The sequence below is a fragment of the Zootoca vivipara genome, chromosome 9 (genome assembly GCF_963506605.1).
Source record: "Zootoca vivipara chromosome 9, rZooViv1.1, whole genome shotgun sequence".
Lineage (NCBI taxonomy): Eukaryota > Metazoa > Chordata > Lepidosauria > Squamata > Lacertidae > Zootoca > Zootoca vivipara.
The window spans coordinates 42,044,983-42,070,185 of NC_083284.1; the positions used below are offsets into that span (position 1 = coordinate 42,044,983).

Below are 25,203 nucleotides of genomic sequence, written 5' to 3' on the forward strand. Positions count from 1 at the left end.
GCAGGGGAAGCTTCCCAATGGCAAGTGTGCTATTCCACTGTCAAGAGGCGGTGGGCTCTCTCTTGCTGATGGTATTTAAGTAGAGACTGGATGACCATCGGTCAGGGATGTTATAATTGCATCTTGCATGGCAGAACTTGCATTGAGCAAAGAATTGGACACATCGAGTTGGACCTCCAAGGTCCCTTCCAGCTCATTGTAAACATATCATATATTCCTGAGACTGTTTTCACATGGGAACTCCCCATTACCTGTGCAGCTAAAAGAGGTGGGAGGATACTGGCCCTGAACGTTGATGCAGGGTGGCGAAACATTCGTCGATCCAGGAACCATGTGGGTGCCCTCATCCCGCCACACACACACACACACACCCTTCTCTCCGACCAGTAGACCACTCTCAACACCTTTGCAACATATCGCAACGGAATGGTGTTATCGCAGGCTGCAAAGCGGCTCTCCCGTGGTTCGCGCTGATGCCAGAAACTAGAGAACCTCTTCAGAAACCTATTCGCAAGGGTTCGCCTCTTCCAGCGCGTGCTAGTGACGGGTGAAGCGGGGCATTGCTAGTCCGCGGAATGAAGCTGGAAAGCGGCATCTTATTGCCGAAAACTTCCCAAAGCGAGAGCTTTTGCGTCCCCACCCCCTCCTCCCGCGAAGTTCGTGCCTGCAAGCCTGCCTACAGGGGGCTACTAGGTACTAGGCAGGGCGCGAAGAAAACAAAACACCACAACAAGTTGAGGAAGAGGGCTAAGAAGCAGCGCGGCTCTCGGAGGGAGCGAGGCATTCCGGAGTCTTTTGTGGCAGCGCGGCCTGAACCCCGCTGCGAGGAGAGCGGCGGCGGCGGCTCTTTGCATTGCGGCTGAGGAGACCAGCAGGGCTCGAGGGGCGGGAACCTGAGGCGGAGCGGCTCCTCCTCCTCGTCTTCGCCGCCGCCGCCGCCGCTGCCGGTGTGGCCGGGCGCTGCTCCCTCCTTCCGTCTCCTCACCATGGTTGCAGCAGCACAAAGCGCGAGCGATCGCTGGAGGCCGCTCCCGCCGTGAGCCTTGGCCTGCTCGACAACAACACTCCTCCTCCCGCTTCCCCTCAGGCACAGCTCCGCCGCCCCTTCCCTCCCTCCGGCTCCCCCTTCCCAGGCCGGAGACTGAGGCCAAGCCCGGCCAGGACGCAGCGGCCCCTTTCCCGCCCCGCCGCCTGAGGGGATGCGGCGGCGGCTGAGGCGGGAGAAGCAGGGCGAAGACGACGACCGCGGCGGCGGCGAGGGCGCCGACGACAGTGCCGGGCAGCCCGGCAGAGGCGGAGCTGGGAGTCGCTGTTGCTGCTGCTGCCGGCAACAGGCCCCGACCGGGCGGCGGCGCTGCTGAGGCCGAGGGGCTGGTCGCCGCCGCCGCCGCCGCCGAGGAAGAGGAAAGAGCGGCGGCCCGAGTGAGTGACGGGCGGCCAGCGGGAGCCGCCTCTCTCCCCCTCCTCTCTCTCGGCGCCCGCCGCTGGGGGCTCTGAGAAGCCCGCTTCGCCACGGGGCCAGGAATAGGCGCTCGTGAGCGGCAGGAGACGAGCGGAGGGGCCGGGGCGCCTAGTTTGGCCCGGAGCAGAGAAGGGGCGAGATGGCGTCCTACGTGGATAACAACTTCCGCCAGGCGGTCATGAAAAACCCGGCCGACAGGAGCCCCCAGGTATTTCTCCACCCCCGAACCATGGCTCAGGCAGCTTTCCCCCGAAACTCGCCTCAATCTCTTCTTGTTGGTCTTGCAGTATTCCCCACTCTTCTCCCCCCCTCCCTCTCTCTCTTCTCTCCCCCCCCCCTCGTCATGTATCTCATTTGGGGATACACGTAATTTATCTGAGCCCAGCCATAAACATCCCCTCTCTTCCCCTGCGTTTCCCCACGCCAACTCGGCCTACACATACAGGGGGCTCTTCTCAGTATGAGTTCCCAGTGCCCCATAAATGAGATGTAATGCATCGAATATAATGTCTCTTGTTGGCACAATCGCGGGTGGCGGCGGTGAGTTCACTCCGTGTCCTTTATTTAAAGAATGTCATAGCCACCTATGTCAACAGGGCTGTGATGTTAAGTGATTGTAAGGGTGATGGGTAGGTATCATCACACACACACACCCCGCCCGCCTGCCTGCCTGCTCAACGTAGTTAAAATTGAATGGAATTCTCTGGCTCTTAGAAAAGTGTGTATGTTTTCCCCAAACGCCTCCCTCCTTCTCCTCCAAACAACTGAGTTACTTTAGATTCCTCCTCTTGTCTACACAGAGATACATCAGCTAATCTGCTGTTTTCAGATATCTCTAATCCCTTTTCTACTTACGGGAAGAAAAGCTTCTCTCATTCATTCACAACACTATCACTAGACCCCCCTCCCCCTATCTCCACCAGCATTGTAACCCCTTAGATGGGTGTTAGTATTAAGATGGATGCTTAATTTAGTCTTTCACCCTTCTCTGCTGCTAAGTTTGACTTGAGCATTCATTTCAGTTGGTTGATAGCTTCATACCTAATCTTGGGGTGGGGGATGGGGTGCGATTAGCACTGTCGTTTAAAATCTCTCCCCTCCCAGTTTGGATATTGGATTTCCACAACATTGCTTTCTGAATAGCTATGCTAAAAAACAAAAACAAAACAACCTTTAATGTATAAGCTAAGTGCATCACCTATTAAAATGTTAGGGCGTAGTGGCTTTCAGATTTGTTTATTGTGGTAAGGGTTTTGAGCTCTGCTGTAAAGGAACTGAGATATATCATTTGGTGTATTGGCTTGTGATTGCTATGAGATAATGGTGCAATAACCTGTAGTCTCCTTTGCATGTAGTACTTAAGATACCCATTGTAAAGTTTGCCAGTGATTCTCCCTAGGAAGAGAACATTTAGATAAAATACCTTTTTGGGCATATTTTATAATGTCATGAACAAAAGCTTGTTGTTTGGGATGCTTCACATCCTAACTTGAAAGAACAAATCATTTATTTCATCTGCTTTCTTTTCTCACTGTTTTTGCCATATTTTTTTTATTAATCCACAATGCTTTGTGGTACTTCTGGCAGATGTATGTTGCTCAAAAATGCAATGAACTTCTCCAGCAATGTGATAAGTGTTTTTCTTTTTTATCCATCTGTACATTTCATTTCTGGCCTGTTCTGTGGAATGTCAGGAATTGGCTTGGTTTCTTTGTCAGATTATTAGCCCTTGGTAAACAGGATCTGATTTGGAAGATGAGGCTCATAGAGTACATTTTGATAGGATAACCCTTTTGAGGACAGATTCTCTCTGATTTGGAACAGTGACTGTATGGGTTATTAGTGACAATTGTTAAAAGATAAATAAGCTTTTTTAAAATAAAAAACAAACCTGATACCTCTATCTAGGCTTGATTCGATAGCTAATGCTTTATGGTGTTAGTTTTACTTGTTGGAGTTAGTGCCATCTGTCTTGCTTTCTAAGGGGTCTTTATTACCGTGTATTGCCATCCATTTCCATTGTTGTTGGGCAATTCTTGGGTCCTTTTTTGGCTAAAGTTTTAAATTGTGCACAAATCCAATTAATTGATTTTGAGACTACTCACCCTTAAACCCTCACCATTAACAAATTGCACTAGGCAGTGTCAGAAACTCTGATATGAAAGCTAGGAGCTAAACCTAGCTTATGGGTGCAACAACAAAATATCTAAGCACACTTTTTAAATAGCAAGAATACAGAGCTGAAAATGAATGAACTGCAGCTAAAATATTATGTTCATTTTTCACATGGTCTAGTCTTTTCCCTATCCACCCCCCTAATATTTTTAAGAGGGTCTCTTCTCCAGTCTTTATAGAGTAGCTGGAAGTGGGGAGGCAGGAAAACGTCCTCCTTTCCTTGCACTCTGCTCATGCTAATGAAATGCCCTGTCACAAAATGCACCTAAAACAAAATGCACCTAAAATGGGAGTACATGGACAGAAGCATACATACATACATACATACATACACACACACATACATATACCTGGTGTTTATGGTTTGGATGTGAGTCAAACCATATCATAGTTGTTTTCTTTTTTAATGAATGTTGTTACTGGTTTTTACTATCTTGCTTTACTATCTTGGTATGTTCTTATGTCCTTGCTTGACTGTTTAACTGTGACTATATTTACACAGCTCCCTGGGGTTCTGGTGGTGTGCAGGAAAAGCCCAGGAAAAGCTGCATTTTTATTAATGGGCCTCTGACCTGCATATTGGAATGATAGGAAATGAAAACTGTTGGTCAGCAGCAAGAAAACTGGCTGGATTTCAGCATCATCTAGTGGTCCATTAGGCTAGGGTAAATGTGTTCTGTGCCAAATAAAGCGAACTTTATTTTATTGTCATGCTGCCATATATATCATAGCTGCCAAGTTTTCCCTTTTCTCGCGAGGAAGCCTATTCAGCATAAGGGAAAATCCCTTAAAAAAAGGGATAACTTGGCAGCTATGTGTGTGATATATATATATATATATATATGGAAAGAAGTGACACAGTAAAAAAATTAGCTTTAGTGTAGAGATAGGGCCAACATAAATGGTGCAGAAAGCTAAATCCAGAACACCAGGACTGCATTAGCACTGCAACTGAAAACACTGTGGCAACATGCTTTAAAAGGTAGCTTATATCAGTAAGGCCCCAGTTGGCCTTTTATATTAGTTTAAAAGAAAAATTCAGACTGAAGGGAATGCACTTGGTTGGCAACACTGGAAACATTTTAAGGCTAGCAAATGGACATTTTGTTTTGGATTTTACCAATTGAATAAAGGAAGATACTTTGCCCTTATTGTGATTTCAGTTGCTATTTCAATATTAAACTTTCCTTTGCATAACTACAGAGTTATTTCAGTTATTTCTTTTCAATCTTGCACTGTCTTAGTAGGTGCCTCTAATGCACAGGTGTCAAACACAAGGCCCGGGGGCCTAATCCGGCCCGCCAGACCTCGTCATGTGGCCCGCGTAGCCACCGCCGACAGTAGCTGCTGACAGTAGTTCTGGAGCCTGCGATTGGCCGAGGGTCAAAACCGGGGGCGGGGCTGCAGGCGGAGGCCGGGGCGCTGGAGCCACGCTGACGGCCTTGGCCAGGGAATTTCAATTTCGAATGAGGCTGAGGGAGGCGGTGGCACAACGGCCAGACGGGGAAGTGAGATGCAGGAGGAGGAGGAGGAAGCCCGCCGAGGAGGTAGGAAAGCCCTACAGGCGCCGCCGGCAAAGTTGGTGCTGGGACGGAGCAGTGCTGGAATTTTTTTTGGCGGGCTTTGCTATTGTCTCTGAGAGCGAGTGAGGCGGCACTGGGGAGCCGCCGCCCGCCGCTTCCCTTCCTCTCCTCGGCTGCATCCGGGAGGTGGGCGAGCGAGCGGGCGAAAGGGACGCGGAGTGAGCCTGAGGGGGAAGTAGGTGAAGCGCAACAGCCGCTCTCTTGATGGAGCCGGGTTTCTCTTCCCTCTTCCCCCGTTTTCTCCTCATAGACACTCGGGAGGGTGCCTGGCTTTTGCTCTGCCCCACACCCCCGAGCCGCCCTTTGGCTTCTCAGTTCCAGCGGAGCTGCTCCCCGGGGGGCGGCCGGGAGGGAGGCGGCGGCGACGGCACGGGTTCCTGCTCTTCCCGCTCTGCCGCCGCCTCCTCTCAGCCCCTCGTGATGTAGGGCTCCAGATGGAGTCGCCTCGCGGTTTGAGTAGGTGGGAGGGGAATTTGGGGGGGCGGGGGGAGGTTTTCAAGCCTCCTCTGCCTGCAGTCCCGGTAGGGAGAGGCGGTGGCGAAGACAACAAGAGGGGGGAAGAGCAGCTCTGAGGCGAAGATGCACATCCGCTGGGGCTGCCGCCACCTTCCTCCTCGGGAAATCCGCTGCCCTCCCTCAGCGCGAGGGGAAGGGACTCTGGCGCTGAGGAGGGAGGATGCAAAAGCAAAGCAGGGAGTTGGCGCTGCACCGCATGTTCCTGCCCCTCTCCAAAGCATGGGGTGGGTTGCAGCGTGTGGCATCCTGCCTAGCGGGGTTTGGGTGTGCGCAGGGCGGGAGAGGGAAGCCCTCTTTCCATCTGCAGGTTTTTAATCCCAGAAGTGGCTTTCTCCTTCCTGCCGAAGGTTTAGTTGAGCCCCCCCCCGGAAGCCGTCGACCCCCACCTTTTGTTCAAATTTCCCTCGTTTACATCCCCTCCCACACACGCGCCACGACGCAGGAATGTGATCCGCGTGGGGGCGGGAATGAGCTTACATTATTACAAAAAACAGTAATAATTGAATGCAGTGACAATAATTTATGATAATAAAGAGTGGACACATAGTCCTACAGACACAACCGGCCCTTTGAGGGTGACCAAACTGCTGATGCGGCCCCCGATGAATTTGAGTTTGACACCCCTGCTCTAATGCTACAGTCTATGTACATGCGTAAGATTGACATGCGTAAGATTGCACTGTACGACTATTTCAATGCATCTTTAAGGGAGCCAACTAAGTTCTTGGTTTACTTAAGTTTAGATTGTTTACCTAAGTTTACCTCAGATATTTGAGTCTGTTCATTTCATACTGGTTTTATAGAAACAAAAAATAAAAAAAATTCCTTCCAGTATCACCTTAGAGACCAACTAAGTTTGTCATAGGTATGAGCTTTCGTGTGCATGCACACTTCTTCAGATACCAGTTTGACAAACTTAGTTGGTCTCTAAGGTGCTACTGGAAGGATTTTTTTTTTGTTTCGACTACGTCAGACCAACACGGCTACCTACCTGCAACTGGTTTTATAGAGAAACCTTTCAACCAGATTCATATTTTGCCTTCTATCACTGGTTGGTACAAACTGAACAGTCTCAGTGTTTAAATATGGCTAACAAGATGTCATGCCAGGATTGTGAGCAGGATGTGGCATATAAAGTATTAATGATGAAGGAAAAACATGTGGAAGATATCCCCTATGTGTATCTTTTTCATTCCCCCATAGGTGTATTTCCCCCTAATGTGTATGTGTGTATTTTACCATTTAGAATTCACATTTTAACCCTGAATATATCTTGGAAATTTCAGAAATGATCTAGTCCACTGTGGATACAATGCACTCTCACATGCAGAGGAATCCTGTTAGACTGACGAGATCTGTTTTCTCCTCTACCTGTGTTCAGACAGGCAGCGTGACAGTGAGAATAGTAGGGCCAGTGCACACCTACCATCTCTCCATCCAACTCACCATTTTGCTTCTCCATGCACCAGATAGAGGGAGAATGCTGAATGGGATGTGGCAGGTGCTCAAAGGTCTACTGTTCTCCCCTAATGGCCCATATAACTGCTTTTGTGTGTGTATAGTGGGGAGGACTTCAGCTACACTGTGGAAATCGTCTGCATTTGAGTGCTATATCTACAAGCATAGTGTGTTTCAATGGAGCAGATCAAAGCAGGAGATAGATAAGCAATGGTTGATGAACATATTGTTGTCGTTTAGTCGTGTCCGACTCTTCGTGACCCCATGGACCATAGCACGCCAGGCACTACTCCTGTCTTCCACTGCCTCCCGCAGTTTGGTCAAACTCATGTTCGTAGCTTCGAGAACACTGTCCAACCATCTCAACCTCTGCCGTCCCCTTCTCCTAGTGCCCTCAATCTTGTTCGTTTATGTTTTGGCAAAAAACGTTATGATGTAATATAGCATGCTGACAATTGTACTTACTTTAGAGTAGACATACAGTAAACCCGCAATTTGCACTCATTTAACTTGTGTGCATTCAGCTTTATGCTCTTGTCAAAAAATATTTTTTAAAAAAAGAAAGGAAAGAGGTGGGAGTCCAGGAAAAAGGCTTTGGCAATCCCACTTGCCATTGAACCCAATGTGTTTTGACTATACACAATTTTGGCTGTAGGTGCGATCCCCACAATGTAACCCCCATGTAAGTTGTGGGCTTACTGTACATAGAATTGGACTGTTAAAAATGTGAGTCAGCTTTTTGTCCCTTTCAAGAACTTAGGGTGTGTTGGAATGTTCGGTTTAAAAACCTAAAATAGTTCTTTGACTGTAGGAATGCCTTTATTCTAGTTGGTAGAACCTGTTGCAACTACAGTATAAAGTAGAAAGTTGTAAGCTGATTCAGAAAAGCCTTGAAATGGTAATGAAATCAAATTATATATGGATTGAGGCTGTAGGTCACCTTTATAGAAATAAATATTCTCTCACGTAATCCTTTCGATAATTTAACATGTTCTCATGACTCAGTTTGAAGGTTTGTTTACCATTTAGAAAGTAAATGATAAGCAACTTACCAAAATGAGTGCAGTGATGCCTATTTTGTTCAAATATATTACTTCGTTCTTCGTAGGGCTACCTAGAAGGAAGTCTCACTTTATTCAGTGGCACAATTTCCACACATTCTTTCTCTATCATCAATTTCATATATTTGAAGTAGATTTCAAGAGCATATGTTGGGATTCAAATCCTGATGAGTTTAAAAACCATTGCTATTTCCTTTCTTTGTAGGCAATTTTATTTAAAAATAAAGTTGAAAATACAGGCAAGAAATACCAGTTTCTGAAAGCTTATTGGGGATTGCTGCTGCCCTGGTTTTCTTGTTCTTGGCAGATCACTACATTTGTGGCCTTGTAGGCTAAAACTTGAAGTAAAATGAAATTACCTTGCATTCAGTACTTCTATAATGAATAAAGAATGTATAGGATGAAAGTAAAGGACTAACAATGTTAGTAGATTGACATTATTCATTGGCACATCATCCCAATCACTGAGATGTTTACCACAGACTTGATACTCTATAGAGTTTTATACTCTAGTTACCCTGGTTTTTAAGATGATGCCTTGATCTAACAGCGCCAAAGTAATTAGAATTGTGGCTTGCACACACTGAGTTGTATATTTGCAGTTGTTTATATTCCCATTTAACATGTGTGGTCCATATTATTTTACCCTCAAACAACACCAATCTTAATGTTTTCCCCCTGCATATTTGAATTTACCCGATAATGGGATAATATAATAAGATGGAGAAAATTGGGCTCTAGAATGTTCCACATGGAGTCACAGATTATTTGTTTCAGTGTGGGTGGATCAGTCATCACTTTCTGCTGCTGCCCTTTCTGTGCTCAGTACGTGTCCAATGCTTTCATTTTCCCCCTGTCCCTTCTCATAACTGCTTCGTGCACTGTTCTACACACTAGCTAGCATATATTTTGATTCCTCAAATTTGCACAAAACCAGGAAACTGCAAATGTGTGTGCTGAGAATTTACAATTGCTTGACTGTGCTTTTGTATACTTCCTAGGAGGGGATGTTTTAAATAAGGTATATGGAGTTGTCTGTGCACAAGCCCTGTAGGTAATCAACATAATAGAACCAACAAATTAGAAGGCAGGGGCAAACATAGAAGGGAATGCCTGCTGGTATGAACAGGAAAACAAATTCAGTTTTGTGTGAATGTGGACTACTCTGGTCTAATGTGAATGAGAGAAAAGTGTATTAAGAGCTAAATAATGTTCAAATGTGGAGAAGCCTTTGGTAAAGTTCTCAAAGTGATTATGTCATGTCTTTCATATTGTTGTCTCTGCTCCACGTTATTAGGTGGAAGGAATTGGGAAATGCATATGTGATGACATTACATCACAAAAGGAAAGGGGAGAATATGCCCTGTGGAAACTTTTTTTTGGCAGCCACACTGTGTTTACTCTAGGTTGGTTCTTGCTAGTAAAATTGTCAAGATCTCTCTTACTACCAGTATATTGAGCTGGTAGAATTAAGAAGGCAGCAATTACTTTCTAGATTCAATTTTGCGAGCTGGTTATGTTATGACATAGGCTTTTGAACTTGCAGAATTAAAATCCTTTCATGCAAGAAACGCTTAATTGACACAAATGTTCAAGCCATGAGTAGTTCTCAGGGTTTTGGAACACTGACCCCTTTGTTCCACCTATTCCAGCACACCTGCTAACTCCAGCCTTTTCAGCAGGAAAAACATGGAAGAAATTCAGTTTGCAGGGGGTGGCAGGGTATCTCAGTTTTTAAGCATGCATAAAAGTATGTCACCCGTGAGTACTGAAATAAAATGTGCTGTTGATGAAGCATCTGACTCTCTTTTGTGGTGCACATCATAAAATATTATGTATTAAAATGTTTGGACAAACAACTTTTAAACTTTGAATGGTAATAAGGTTTTTAGTGGCATGGTCCCTGGTTACAAAATGTAGAGGACCTCAAAAGACTGCTCTCAAGGAAATAAGCAGCTATCCTATTTTTAAAAGGCATCTGAAGGCAGCCCTGTTTAGGGAAGTTTTTAATATTTAATGCTGTATTGTTTTTAACACTTGATTGGGAGCCGCCTAGAGTGGCTGGGGAAACTCAGCCAGATGTGCGGGATATAAATGATAAATGATAAATAATAATAATAATAATAGCTGCTCATGGTATTTTAACAGTTGTATACAATCATACTTTGTGGTTTGAGTTGGCTATCTGTGTCCTGTTGTGGTGCTTTTGAAACACTTCATTTACCGGAAGTGCTGACAACAAGAGAACTTAAATAGATACAAATCAACAAATGTAGGAAAAGAAGGTGAAGATAATTGTTGGTAAACTTGCATGACTAACTATGCTGATGGATAAAGTGTTTTGACCATTGTACTTAAAAGTTGCCCAACACTTCCTGTTTTCAGTTACCTGAAGATCTCACTGAACTTTTACAGTTCATTTTTACTTTCTTGCTGTTACATTGTATTAAGTTTCAACAAATATTTTCAAGTGAATGAGGTTGCAGAAAATTGTTCTGCTAGTACTGTATTATGGTTTTCTCCTCAGGAGTTCCCATCAAGACTGTTTTTGGTTGTGATTTTGATTGCATTAATATCCAATATTAGTAATAAATATATCCCCCACCATCTCAACCACTCTAGTCCACAACTTTCTCCTAAGAAAAAATAGCATCAAAAGTGAAAAAATGCCTTAAAGAAGAGAAATAAAAAAGAAGGGGTAAATCAACCCAAAGCTAAGGAAGTACATGAGCCTCAGTACTCAATTGAAAAAAGCAAACAAAAGTGCACATAACCATGTGTCTCTATTAGGTTCTTTTAAAAGTATACACAAAGTTGTTAGGCATTCCTTTAACTAAAGAAACGTTTCATGTTACTTATTTCCCAGTAGAAATTGGAGATTCCCTTTGCAGGTGGAAGTACATTTTGCTTACACCTAGGGGTCTGTTCGATGAAAGACTGTAACATGGTAGAGTGCCAGAATGTGTACCATTTATTTAGTCTTGGAAGCCACACCAGTCAGAGGCTCAAACAATTTTTGTCTGTTATTTTGCCAGGTTATTTATTTAAGCTTCCTTGTACTGCATACAATTCTTTTATCTCTGTGTGTTATTGTTGAGCAGGTAGGTGGAAAGAAGTTTCTATACAACAGAACCTGTTTTTCCATTCCTGTATAGTGGGGCTGGCAGTTAACTTGGATAGGGTAGAAAAGTCATTCCCAGACTGTGTTCAGCATCTGATCTGAGTTTAATCCTTGTGCGCAAAATGTATCCCTTTACTCTTGCAACTTTTCTGCATTTGCTTGGTCAGGAATTAATTTTGGGGAGCTAATGGTAAAGCTATTTGGAGTCAGTTAATGTTATTTTGTAGCTATCTAGTGCTTGGCTTTGAATTTATAGTTGTGAAAATGGTTATGCTTAAGTAGGTTCAATGTGGAGGATTCAGAAGCTTTTCTACATTTATATATGAAGCATGTTCTGCACTGCATCAGCTAGAGCTGACCTTGTGCTATCTTTAGATAATTGGTTGCCTCATCTGTTAAATATGAAAGGGGGGTGGGAATGAAAGGCATTCTGCTTGAGGTGTGCATATTGCTCATTAGGGACTGACATCCAAAAATGTACCTGCTGTTAATGGGGAAGGAAATTTGTTACACACATGCTCTTTCTTTAGTGAGACCACATTTTATTTATTTGGTGAAATCCTATATAGCCTTTGAGTCAAACACTTCCCAAAGTGATTTAAAATGCTAAAATAATAATGTTCTTGCATTATAACACAATAAGACAGTATGTGATAAAAACAGCAATTAAAGGCACAATCTTAGGCATCCTTATTTAAAAGTAAGTCTTGCTGAGTTCAGTGGGACTGTCCTAGGTAAGTATGCATAGGGTTGCAGCCTTAAAGCAGTGATTAATACAGTTTAAATTTCATAACTTACAAAATAGAGCATCTCAATCTTTCTGTTAAGACTGTATCTTTAAGGTTTACTTGAAGGGTAGCATTTTGGGGCAGACCTTATCGTAAAGTGAAGGGGGTTAGGTACCATGTACTTTCTTCCTTTGCTCATGGAGTACTCAAGTTCTATTTCCCATAAAATGCACAGCAGTACCTCTTACATTTATGCTCCCGCTTCCCTTGGTAGTTGCAAAGTGGCACTTTCCATGTTATTAGAGCCTTTTAATTAATCAGCATGTAGACAGTGCACTGGGTATCCCCACAATTTGGAGAACCTTGTTCACCATAAGTCTTCAGTAGCCACTTTTTACATCACTGTGAGTGTAAACCTGAAGCTTCTGTGAAAGTGTTTCTATAGCAGCTGAGTTTATTCTCTGTACCACTGGAGTTCTGGAGTGGAAAAGCAACTGTTGAGTTACATCTGTAGGATACAGGCAAATGGTGGTACTCATCTACTTATGTAACTTGCACCAAGAGAAATCACTTTTATAGGGATGAAGGCATAGCTGACCTGAGTGTAATTTCTCTGCCAAATCTTTTATTTCTGTTTAAATTTCAAAGGAATATGATAATGATTTTAAAAGGAATTTTTTGAGGAATGTTTTTCACAAATAATTATTGGTAATAGTCAAAATGTGTCTGTTCCTACTTTTACTAAGTTGCTTGTTTTCTTCTTTACCTCTTCTATTTATGTAAAATTAGCCCAACTCTGGAGATGTGTCTGAACTGTTAATGTCAACTGCAAGTACTCTGTCAAAGGTTTAATCTGTCATGATTATCCTGTGGAGAGACATAGATCTTAACACAATATGCTGGCTTTGCATATATATAGAGAAGTGTTTTGAAAAGGAGATTCATTGCATATCATTTATGGATAAATGATAATTGATTGAATAGACAATATTTTGACAGGACATTGACAAAAAGACACCTCCCACCGCCACCTGACATCATGGGGGAATAATATTCTGGGGAATGTAATGACAAATGCAGGTGTACAGATTTTGATTCATAACTGGTTGTTGGATATCCATGTACAATACTTGGTTGGTCATCATGTCATTATTATTTTTATCTTATTCTTCCTTCAAATAATTAGAACCAGGGCAATCTGTATGAAGTGTGCATGCATACAAAAGCTCACACCAATGACAAACTTAGTTGGTCTCTAAGGTGCTACCGGAAGGATTTTTTAAAATTTGCTTTGACTATGGCAGACCAACACTGCTACCTACCTGTAACTACATCTAGGAGTAATTGGGAGTGATGGGAAGAGTTGCATTGAAAGAGCTGAGTAGAAAATTTGGGGAAGAACATATGCACAGTGTGACAAGATACTGAGATAGAGTATAAATGTATGCATAGAAACAAAGTCATAAAGGCTGAAGTAGCCATGGGGGTAGACTCTTAGGATGCATGAATGGAGCAGCCCTGGGCCACAGAATGCTAGTGAGCAAGGAATCAAGCAGCAGCATGAGAGAAAAAGCAAAGGAGATGATGAACAGATGAAAAAAAATCTGTTGGAAGACACTGCTGTCTAAAAGTCAGTGAAGCACTGCAGTACTTGGCTATCAATCTTAATAGAGAATGTTCCTAGCTGAATCTTAATAGACAATGATTTTAGCTTTGTCATTACCTCTGTATAAAATGAATGGAGGTAAATAGCATAATTTTTTTTAGACACGCTGAGCTATGTTTTTGTCTATTGATGAGACTAAGCAGTTTATATGAACCCCTTTAAAAGGGGGTTTCATTATGTAGTTTATATCAACCCCTTCATTATGTAGATGTGATTCTCTGAGCATTTCTCTAGCAAGCCACATATCTACTGGGAATCATTAATTCACTGGATTTCATAATGAGCTTTGAAGTCAGAATTCCATTGAAAGAGGAATTCATTTGTTGTAATAGGGTATTCAAGGAAACTAAAGATATGTTTGGTCTGTTAAATTGCTAGCCAGTGATCACTATGGTATGTATTTCAGTAATTGTGAACATGCTATAATATAGATTTATTTTTAAGTATATTCTTGTACAGTGGTACCTCGGGTTAAGAACTTAATTTGTTCTGGAGGTCCGTTCTTAACCTGAAACAGTTCTTAACCTGAGATACCACTTTAGTTACTGGGGCCTCCCACCGCCACCGCGCCACCACCGCATGATTTCTGTTCTCATCCTGAAGCAAAGTTCTTAACCCAAGGTACTATTTCTGGGTTAATGGAGTTTGTAACCTGAAGCGTCTGTAACCCGAGGTACCACTGTATTAAAAGTGCAGTTCTCAACTGAACAGTGTTCTATTAAAACCACTGTATAATTATTTGAGAGCTTGGCATTGATTCCTTTGGGGGGGGGGAAATGGTATCTCTAATACGGTGGTACCTCGGGTTACAAACGCTTCGGGTTACATACTCCGCTAACACAGAAATAGTACCTCAGGTTAAGAACTTTGCTTCAGGATGAGAACAGAAATTGTGCTCCGGCGGCGCGGCGGCAACAGGAGGCCCCCATTAGCTAAGAACGGACCTCCGGAACGAATTAAGTTCTTAACCAGAGGTACCACTGTAATACCATGTAACGTGTTTATAAGAATATATAATGGTGTTGTTGTGGCTACTCTTGAGTAAGGACGCCCAAGTCTGTGCTTGTCTTTAAAGGTTTTATTGTTCATCGTATTTACAGTGCAGAGATAGCAGAAAACATGACCTCCTAGTCACTTGCAGAATCTGGGAGTGGACGTTTCCTGTTGCGTGACCAGCATAAGAGTTTGGGCACCCCGAAACACTGCCTCCCGACCTTACGTTTAGTGGCACGCCTTAATTCGGGCACTGGAAGGGGCTGCTGTTCCCCTCCACCTCTTGGTCAAGGCTGTCCAACATCACTGAGCCTTGCCACCTCCATACCGCTAACTTCCTTATTCCCCCCCACCTGACCCACTGCTGCTGGTCTCATTGGGCAAACAGCTGGTCAACAGGATGGGCTGTGGTTCCCTGTAGGAAGGTCCCCTGATAGTATACCATATTTTTCTTGTTTGAAACTTTTCTATTCCTAAGTTATTTTTTAGTTATTGGCATTTGCAAAATACTTCAGGTCTAGAACTATTTTAAAAAGTGATAGTTATAGATGACAATAGTGTTATACAAAGCAGACAAATGTTGCATAAAACTTGTGGAACTGTGATTCTAAAGGTATCTTTTACTTCAAGTTGATGTGGAACAAGTGCTATATGTGGAAGTTGCTTTGAGAACTTCATTAGTTAGGACAGAAAAGATATTTCAATATCTGGCAGCAGAATCAAACGTTTAGGGGTCTGGGATTTTCTAGCGCTATTATCTGACTCAAGTGTTGTTTCTCTGTAGGGAGAATGTACATCTGGGGAACATGTCTCATAGAAATCTCATTGAAATGGTTGAGCAGATGGTAGGGCAGTATTTTGATAACCTCTGTTATGAAGCTTATTGGTTTATGAGTTGTGCTTACATCTGAATTGTAACTTTTAATTACCGTATTTACGTACTCAAATCTAATGCACACCTTTTTTGGCCAAATCACTTGAAAATTAAGGTGCACATTAGATTTGATGGCATATTTACATCCACCAACCAATACTTTTTTGGTTTCAAGGTTCTGAAAATTGAGGTGCGCATTTGATTCAATGGGGCACTGATGTTGAATTAAGTATTTATTGGAAAAAGGAAGGTGGAATAAAATTATTAAAAATGGATCCATAAAGTTAATTCTGGGATCATACTTGTGACTCTGCTATCCTTTGCAATAAACTGGTGCTTAGTTTATACAGTGGTACCTCTGGTTAAGAACTTAATTCGTTCCGGAGGTCCGTTCTTAACTTGAAACTGTTCTTAACCTGAAGCACCACTTTAGCTAATGGGGCCTCCTGTTGCTGCCACGCCGCCGGACAACGATTTCTGTTCTCATCCTGAAGCAAAGTTCTTAACGCGAGGTACTATTTCTGGGTTAGCGGAGTTTGTAACCTGAAGCATTTGTAACCTGAAGTGTTTGTAACCTGAGCTACCACTGTACTCTGGCAGTTCAAATTTGTCAGTTCATCTAGTTTAAACCTGCCTTCGTTTGTCAGGTCACTGGCCCTTGGCAACCAGTGCTACTCTGAACACTGTGGAAATGTAAGAATGGTCTGCATTGCAGTGCATATCTGTTATATATGGCAAGTCAAACATGCTATACAGTGGTACCTCAGGTTACAAACGCTTCAGGTTTCAAATGCAAACAGCAGAAGGGTTTTGAAACTGCTTCAGGTTTTCAAGCACCCAATAGCCATCTCCCTGTCCATTGTTTGGAAACCCTGCACAAGCGATTTCAAGGAAGGGGAACACCTCCCACCTGTCAATCATTTGGTGCCATGTGATTGGCAGGTGGGTGGCCCACCTACCTGTCCAATGAGGTCCATGAAAGCAGTCCTGATAAGGATCTGCCTTGTGGAAACAAAAAGGTTCCCCACTCCTGGGTTGAGAAGTCCCTGTCTCACTATACCAGTCCTATATTTTTATTTCGTAGCCCCTGGAGCTACATTTTGGCATTGCGTATAACAAAAACAAAAATCAAATGCAAAGAAAATGCAAGTGACTAAGCCTCTTCGTGTAGTATAAAGGCAGAAAACAATACATAGTCTGTGTGGGAGAGGAGAGCACAGCAGTCTGGGGGAAGGGGCAGTACCCACTTTGCAGGATGCCCTTCTTTCTAATCATAATTATACATGTTTCTGCAGCTGCTTTGTATTCTCCTCTCTCCAGTCACCTCAAATTCATCCTGATATTGGTGTTGGACTGTAATAGACTCTCCTAAACTGAGCTATGAGCCAGGACATTCCTCAGTTCTAATACAGTATTGCCTTGCCATTGCCCCAATGACTTTAGACAAGTATGTGGAGTGGAGATCTCTCCTCCACCTCACCAACATCTATAATCTTGAGATAATACTAACCAACAATGCAGGTTGATGATCAGAATGTATGTGAAGTGCTTTGAATGCACAATATAAGAGCTATTTTGCACAGGTGGTTCACTTCTTCAAGTTATGCTAAGAGTGGAGTGAAATTAGGGGGAAAGGGAATAGTCCCACAATTTTGCTGTGAAAACTGAGCAATTTATTGTAACCTATGTATTTGTCTTTCCCTCCCAGCCCTCTTCCAAACTGTGGATAGGTGATACCTCAGCAGTTCCTCCAAGGGAGGAGATTGCTGCAACTGTCAAGCTTAACAAAAACTAATTAGAATATGTGATGGACAGGCACTTGTGTGTGCAGCTACATGGATTAATGAACTTGTTTTAGACTGCTGCAAGCATTCAGAGGAACTCAAGTGTTTGAGTTCCACAGAATACAAATATGCCAGGCTTTTAAGAATCTGATTTTGGAATGTTTGTTATGCGGCCACTGTTTGCACCATCACTTTCCGTGTGCAGTCAGTGTTAGAAACTCAGGTATGTAAGCTAGGTGCCAAATGGCACCTTGAATCTAGATTGCAGTCGCCACAATGGAATGTCTATTCGCCAGGGGGTTGGACCAGATGACCTATGGGGTCCTTTCCAATGCTACAATTCTACAATTCTGTGATCTTAACTACATTGCTTAACTGTGGTTTACCCTTACAGCAATTCACTAGTTCAAGTATGCAAGAAGGAGAAAAACACACGGTGGAAATGGAAATTGTATTAACTATGGAGTAAGGCAGAAGTTTTTAAACTGTGGTTGCACTAATTTCAAACACTGGTAGCAAAAGTGAGGACTACATTTCCTTGTGGGCAATCTTATGATGCCTCCATGCCAGTGGTGGTTGGAGCTTGAGGCAAAGTGGACGAGGCCAGATGCCAAAGTAGGCACAGCAATGGATGTGACTTTTACCTTCGCACAGTAGGCCCTGCTCCAGCCATCCAAGAACCAGAGGTTTCTGGACCCCTCACACCTTTATTACTACCATTCAGTTCTGACAAGCAAAAGCCAAGGGCACATTCCAGTTGAGTGTGCAGAGCAAGTTGGTGAGGGGCATAGCTGGTGATGGCTGGTATTTGAAGCAAGTCCCCTTTGAAGGCTTTCCCCCAGCACACTGGCAAAGGAGGTACTGTAGCTGTAACCACTGATCAGCAGTTACAGTGACCCCCTTTAAACTTGGACATCTGTCTGTCACCTGATGTCAAGATAACAGGTGATTGATAGGTGGATAGTACTGACCACTGCTCAAAGCTGGCTTGTGGTGAGATCCAGTTCCTCACTCCTGTTCTAATGCAACATTTCCATGTAACTGTGGTTAGGACTGCAACCTGCATGGTTAGAAGTTATATTTTCCAACTCTACATATAACTTATTAGACAAAGTATGGTAGACATGAGGAGAGTATAGGTAGTCAGTAAGCAGCAGGGAAATGAAGTAGCAGAGCACAATACTTTAGTGGAGTGTTGGGGTGGAAACTGCAAAGCACGCAGACGTGTTACTTCAGTGAGGTACAAAAACATGAGAAGAAATAAAAAGCCTTATTTAAAAAAGGTCATGGAAGTAACTGGTAATAAAGAGTTAGTTGAGTTAAAAAATACTTCTTGAATAAAAACTAGAAACTGGAAAACAGAAACTACTGAGTTTCAGTAGATACAAACAGGAGATCCAAACAAAAGAGAGTAATGAATACTGAAGTAATCCATATACATCAAGAATACACACCACTACTTGGATCTAGACTTTGCCTTCTGTGGACAGACAGGTTCCTTCTGTCCACAGAAAACTTTTGGTCCAATGAAGGAATCCTGCTGATTGGGGGTGGGGTGGAGAAGAGAGAGATATAAGGTATAAGCAGTGCTTTTTTTCTCGGGGGAGAAAAATGAGAGTACACCTAAACATTTTTTAAAGAAAAAAAGCACTGGGTATAAGTCTTTTTCTCCCTTCAATCCACAGCAGCTTCTCTCAATTATTTGACAGGGTGTGTGTGTGTCCCAGTACAGTGTAGGAGATGGTGCAGGGGGAAGGGACCAATAGGTTTATCCCATGACCAAAAGTCAGCTGGTTAACTATTTAAACATAGACTGCTCTGAAAAACAGGGGATTTAACAAAGGAAGAGGAAATAGCAAAAAGTGGGGTACAGCAACCACACAAAAAGGCTTTGCAGTGTTATTTGAGGCAATCTCAGATAGGGTAGGGGTGGGGAGACTGCTTGAAACAGTGCTTGCTTTAAGGCAGTTCCCAGGCTCAGATGGGAGAGTGGGGCTGCCTTAAAGTGCTTCTCCTTTAAGCAGGCAGAGGTGCAGAGAGACAAAGAAGTCTGCATTGTACAGGCTTCTTTAACATTTCCTCTGCTTGCATATCTGCCACTTGCTTAAAGGAGAAGGTCCTGCTCCATAGCTGACATCACCAGTGACCTCAGTGTGTGGGTGTGGTTCGGCGAAAATGTCCTCGTGGGCCAGACTGGACCTCCTAGCAGACCAATATTTTCCTGTGGGTTGTGGTTCCTATGGAAGTCTGAAAGTAGACACTTCCAAACTTCTCATGGCCTTGCTGGGGAGGGAATATCTTTGTTCCTGTCATGATACAGTATAGTTTAGAGTAATGTCTGAACATGGACATTCAGTTGGATGGTGTGCTTCTATAGGTATAAGCATAACTGACTTCTGTTGTGCCCTTGACTGTGAAGCTGTTATCAATGCTTTCATACAACTATAGAACTTGTCTAGGCAATTTTCCAGTTGTTTGTACAGTAGGCTTCTTCCAAAACCAGTTGATGAGATGGTACAATAATTATTCTTTGTTGAGGTTGAAAGCTTACTCTTTGGTTGCCCTTGACAACATATCAATGTTAGGGCCATTAGCCAAATACATGCCCTTTAAAACTTCCTGGGTAATACCTTTTGCTTTCTCAGTTTTTGACTAGTGGTTTATTTATTTAATGTTTGCAAACTTTATTCCATTTATGCACTCCAGGTAGCATATAATATTTCTAAAACCTATGAATATGTGAACTAACTAAAACATATTAAAAAAACACGAGCAGCAAACAGTGTCGGGTGCATGGAACCAAAGCAGTAGCACTTAAAACCTAGAGCAGGCTTTCTCTCAACCTTGAGTTCTCAGATGTTCTTGTACTACAACTCCCATCATCCCTAGCAGGACCAGTGTTCATGGATGATGACAGTTGTAGTCCAACAACATCTGGGAACTCAAGATTGAGAAAGGCTGACCTAGAGAATAAAACTTTGGATTTAAAAGACCATACAAAAAGGGGGTAAGCAGGAACATGGACTGGCTTGTCTTTACATGAAGAGCAATTCCATAATTGCAGCACTACTTGAAAAGGCTCAATGCTTCCTTTCATGGTCTCTGTACATTCCCATGTGTGGGTTCTGCACCTGAGAAGAGTGTCAGCCAGAACTTTCTAGTTTGAGTTTTGGTGGGAAGCCTGCCCTCAATTTTTCAAAAAGGGCTTGCATTGAAACCAAGAACACTTCTAACTGTAGAGTTGGGGAACCTGTGGCTCTTTCAGTGTTGTTGGAGTACAACTCCCATTAGGCTGACCTTTGGCTATGCTGACTGAGGCTGAAAGGAGTAGGAATCCAACTTTATTTGGAGGGCTGCAGGGTTCTCATTCCTAGTTTAAGGGAAAGTTCCCTTTTATAAGAGTTCCATTTATGGCAGTAAACTCTATGTGTCTGATGGGTCCAAAAATTAATGTTAGCCAATACAGCATTCTGTGCTTCAGAACTATCTTTAAGGGTATAACCACACTGCACATAACAGTAATCAAAGTGGTTATTGGTGCATAGATAACAGTAAGTTCTGGTTACAGTGGTGCCTCGACTTACGAATTTAATCCGTTCCGAAGAGACACCTTCGTAGGTCAAAAAATTCGTAAGTTGAAAAGCGCCATTGGAAATGCGATTTCCCATAGGAATGCATTGGAAACGAAAAAATTCGTAAGTCAAAGCAACCCCATCTAAAAATTCGTAAGTCGCATAAACCCTATCTAAAACTGCCACGGTTTCAGTTCGGATGTCGAGAAATTCATAAGTGTGTGGCCATTTGCCCCATTCGTAAGTTGAAAAATTTAGTTGTCGAATCGTTCGTGAGTCGAGGTACCACTGTACCGTATTAAGAAAGGACTGCTGCTAGTTGTGAGGTGTAACACCTGCATTCCTGGAGGGGTGACATAACCTTCAGAACTGATAATTGTCCCCTTTACCTTCCATTTATTTAGGTAAGCTTCATGCTTAATGTTTCTTTCTTGCATGTCTACACTGGATATAGTCCGGTTTTCAGCCTTTTTAGCTGTTCCTCAGGGATCCCTTGACTGTTCCATATCTGCACAGTAAAGCACTGTGAATTCTTCAGGATGGCTATAGTGTGGATTTGCTGTACTGTCAAAGCTGAATGGCAGGCCACCAGATATCCTCTAGCCAAGCTGACTCTTATGGAATGCAGCCCTGCAAGTGCTAGGTAACTGGAATTCTTTCCTTACACATTGTAATACTGTTCCCTTTGTGTTTTGATTCTCCTTTACTTTGTCATAGAGGATGCTGTATTAACCAAAATCAATGCTGCAATTTCCTGTTTAGCTGTGTGTGTATGCATCTCTAGAATGAAGGACTGCTTATTGCAGTAATTGCAGATAGCTAGTTCTGCAGTATTTGGGCTGCTTATGTTTTGAAATGGGAATTAAGCTTATTTATACAGTATGTCTCTTGACTTCACTGCACAAGCACCCTTAGATTCTACTCCTAGTTTTCCAAAGGGGTTTTTTGCTGTAGCTTTCTGTTGCTTTTCAGCTGACCACAGGGAATTATTGCTCTTGTTTCTTGACAGCTGTTATCTTTCTTGTAGCACTTTCCCTAGTTATCCTGTTAGCATTCCTTTGCTGTTGCCTATTTCTAAAGCATCCTTAATATTCCTGGCAGTTTTTATTAGCTCCCATTTTTGTAATAGAAATAGTTGTGTTGATGAATACTCCTCACTGAATACAGCCATTCACTTTCATTTTCTCCTCCCTAAGAACTTTTGAATTACCCCCTCCCCCCTGTTTATCTATTAACTTGCTTATACCACACAGATATTTATGACGGTGTCTACAGTGGTACCTCTAGATACGTACCTGATCCATTCCGCGGTGCCATTCGCACCCCAAAAAGCACGTATCTAAAGTGGCACTTCTGCGCATGCGCGAAGCGCGCAGGATGCTTCTGCTCATGTGTGAAGTGCACTAGACACTTCTGCGCATGCGCGCGTGGTGGAACCCGGAAGTAAACACTTTCGGGTCTGCCACGTACTTAACCTGAAAGTACGCAATCTGAAGCATACGTAACTAGAGGTATGACTGTACTCTGTAATGTGTAAGTGTGGTGCAAATATTCCTTTTGGTCTAGAACAGGGGTCAGCAAACTTTTTCAGTAGGGGGCCGGTCCACTGTCCCCAAGACCTTGTGGGGGGCCGGACTATATTTTGAAAAAAATATGAACGAATTCCTATGCCCCACAAATAACCTAGAGATGCATTTTAAATAAAAGGACACATTCTACTCTTGTAAAAACATGCTGATTCCCGGACCGTCCGCGGGCCGGATTTAGAAGGTGATTGGGCCGCATCTGGCCCCCGGGCCTTAGTTTGGGGACCCCTGGTCTAGAACAATTATTTTCCCCTTGTATAACTAGAAAAAGGCTTGTGTTGTCCTTGAGGACAGCTTTTCATGCTGCTTTTTGTGCTCTTAGACATTTTTACATTGTGGTATCCCCCCCACCAAATGTATTAATAGTTTTGTTTTTCATTAAAATACGTTAGAGTCGGGAAAAGCTTGGTTTCTCACTTTTATATATTTTAAGGTAAGTGCAACTCCACCCCCCTATTTATATGTTCACTCTTTTCTGAAGGCAGGGGTGAGGAACCTTAGGCCCTGCTTCCAGGCCTTTCTGGGGCTGTTGGTATGATATACAGACCACATTCCCTTCCCAAGTTCCACCCTCCTTGGGTGTTTTTATCTGGCTGCAATGCGTCATTGAACTCTGATGTTGACTCTTGTTTGCTTGGATGGGGAACAGACAGGGGTGTGTGAGTGGATGCAAAAACCAGCCTACTTTACAAACGGGTTTTTCTGTGGTTGTTCTTCGTCTGTGGAATGAAGTCCCCAGAGAGGCTCAACTGGCGCCATCATTACATGTCTTTAGGTTCCAGGCAAAACTGTTCCTCTTTACCCAGTCCTTTGGCTATTAAATAATCTATGGTCTGTTAAAGGTGGGGGAATGTTATTATGATTATTTTATTATCATGCTATCTATTATTACTATGCTTTGTAATATGTTTGTATTATGCTCCGTAAAATATGTTTTTAAAGATCACTCTGGGATCTTTTGATAAAAGGTGGTATAAATAAATACAATATAATAAATGTAGGGTGGTGTACTATTACTACTACTAGTAGTTATATTAAAAAAATAGTTTTCCACCTACTTTTGACACATTGGCAGGTTGCCCAGAAGTGAATGCAGTCCTTGGGCTAAGACCAGTTTCCCGCTCATGACAGATAACTTCCCTAAATTTATGCATACAGTAATACCTCCGCGAACGTCCATCTTGTCTAGCGTCCATTCTGGTGAACGTCCGCAGCAAACCCAGAAGTACCGGAACGGGTTACTTTCGGGTTTGCCGCTCACGCATGCGCAGAAGTGCAAACTGCTCTGCGTGCATGCGCAGATGCGGCACTTTGCCTCTGTGTCCTTTTCGGCTAGCGGCCGTGGCTCTGGAACAGATCCCAGCTGCAAAACGACGTACGACTGTATATAGTAATGTTAGATGGCTTTAACCAGAAGCGGGGGAGGAATTTCCTATTTTTGCCTACATCCCCGGAAGGCCCTTCTGAAAACTGGAAGACATTCTGGAGCAACTTTTGGAAGGGGTGCGTGCATACAAGTGTATCCCAATTGTGTATGATACGTTTGTGATGGCATTTGAGATTTCTGCATGACTACATGATGGAGTGTGAAAAGCATTCTTTGGAAGGAATAATTTGTTTGCTGTTATGTGCAAGGATTCACGTGCCATTAGATACTTTATTGAAGTTTATAACCACCATTTCTATAATCTTCTGATGCTAAATAATGTGTATAGCTATGATACTGGGTAACATTGAGGAATAGGGTTTTTTCCTCCTCAAGTGCCCACCATTTAAATTATGCCAGTTGTAGTACAGAAATTAATTGTCCTTAACTTAAAATGAGTGTTAACTGCGATAAGCTGTCCAAACAACCTGAATGATGGTCAACCAGGCGTGCCTAATGCCTACTTAAGAACTATATGTAAACACGGCAGATAAGGGCCATGATGATATATGGTAGTTGAATAGACTCTCAATTAGCTGGAAGCATTTTGTTGTTGTAAAACCTGTTACAACTTTTCAAACTTCTTGAGATCCCATTTCCTATGATGATTAAACTTTGACAGAAGTACATATATTATACGTTTGGTTGGGGATCTTTCAATATTTGTGGGAACTTTTTTCAAATACTTTTTATTACCAGGCTATGATTATCTTATTTCAAGTTACACTGTGAGTTGACAGTTTAGGGCAGCACAGGTAAATAACTCCCAGGAAGAAGCAAATTATACAGGAAAAAATGTAACTCCTTTAGAAGCTTTAATTTTCTAAGTGATGAAGAATGCTGAGCTAAGCATGCTTTGTGTAAGTAAGCACTTGAAGAAATAGGGCTGAATCTGCATTTTGAGCCCTGATGTTTCACCTTCATGACTTTTTACATTAATGAAGATTTCATTCCAGGCTTGCAAAGAAATCAGTACAAGAATAGAAATACTCATGTAGCAAAATATAATATTTATGATAATGTTATTATAGTTAGGCTTTACCAACAGTTTAGTGCTTTTAAAAGTGGCCTTTCTGGAATCTCCAGCCTTAAACCTCTCCTGAGATTACATTATATTCTGCTTTGTTTGTAAACTGACATTTTATTTGTGGTCTCATTCTATACTGTGTTACATATTTATATGTAAACCCAGGAAATC

The 25,203-nt window shown here is 42.8% G+C and overlaps 1 protein-coding gene across 4 annotated transcripts in view; it reads left to right on the forward strand.

Moving 5' to 3' along the window:
- Positions 1–917: 917 nt before the first annotated feature.
- Positions 918–25,203, forward strand: part of RAPGEF2 (Rap guanine nucleotide exchange factor 2) — a 165,477-nt gene continuing 141,191 nt past the window's right edge. For 3 of the 4 annotated variants that reach the window (XM_035111550.2, XM_035111549.2, XM_035111548.2), the window contains exon 1: positions 919–1,670. In XM_035111550.2, the coding sequence (XP_034967441.2) occupies positions 1,602–1,670 (69 nt within the window). In that variant the 5' untranslated portion in view covers positions 919–1,601. Of the gene's footprint in view, positions 1,671–25,203 lie in introns of all 4 variants that reach the window. The other variant, XM_035111547.2, reaches the window with a different exon arrangement.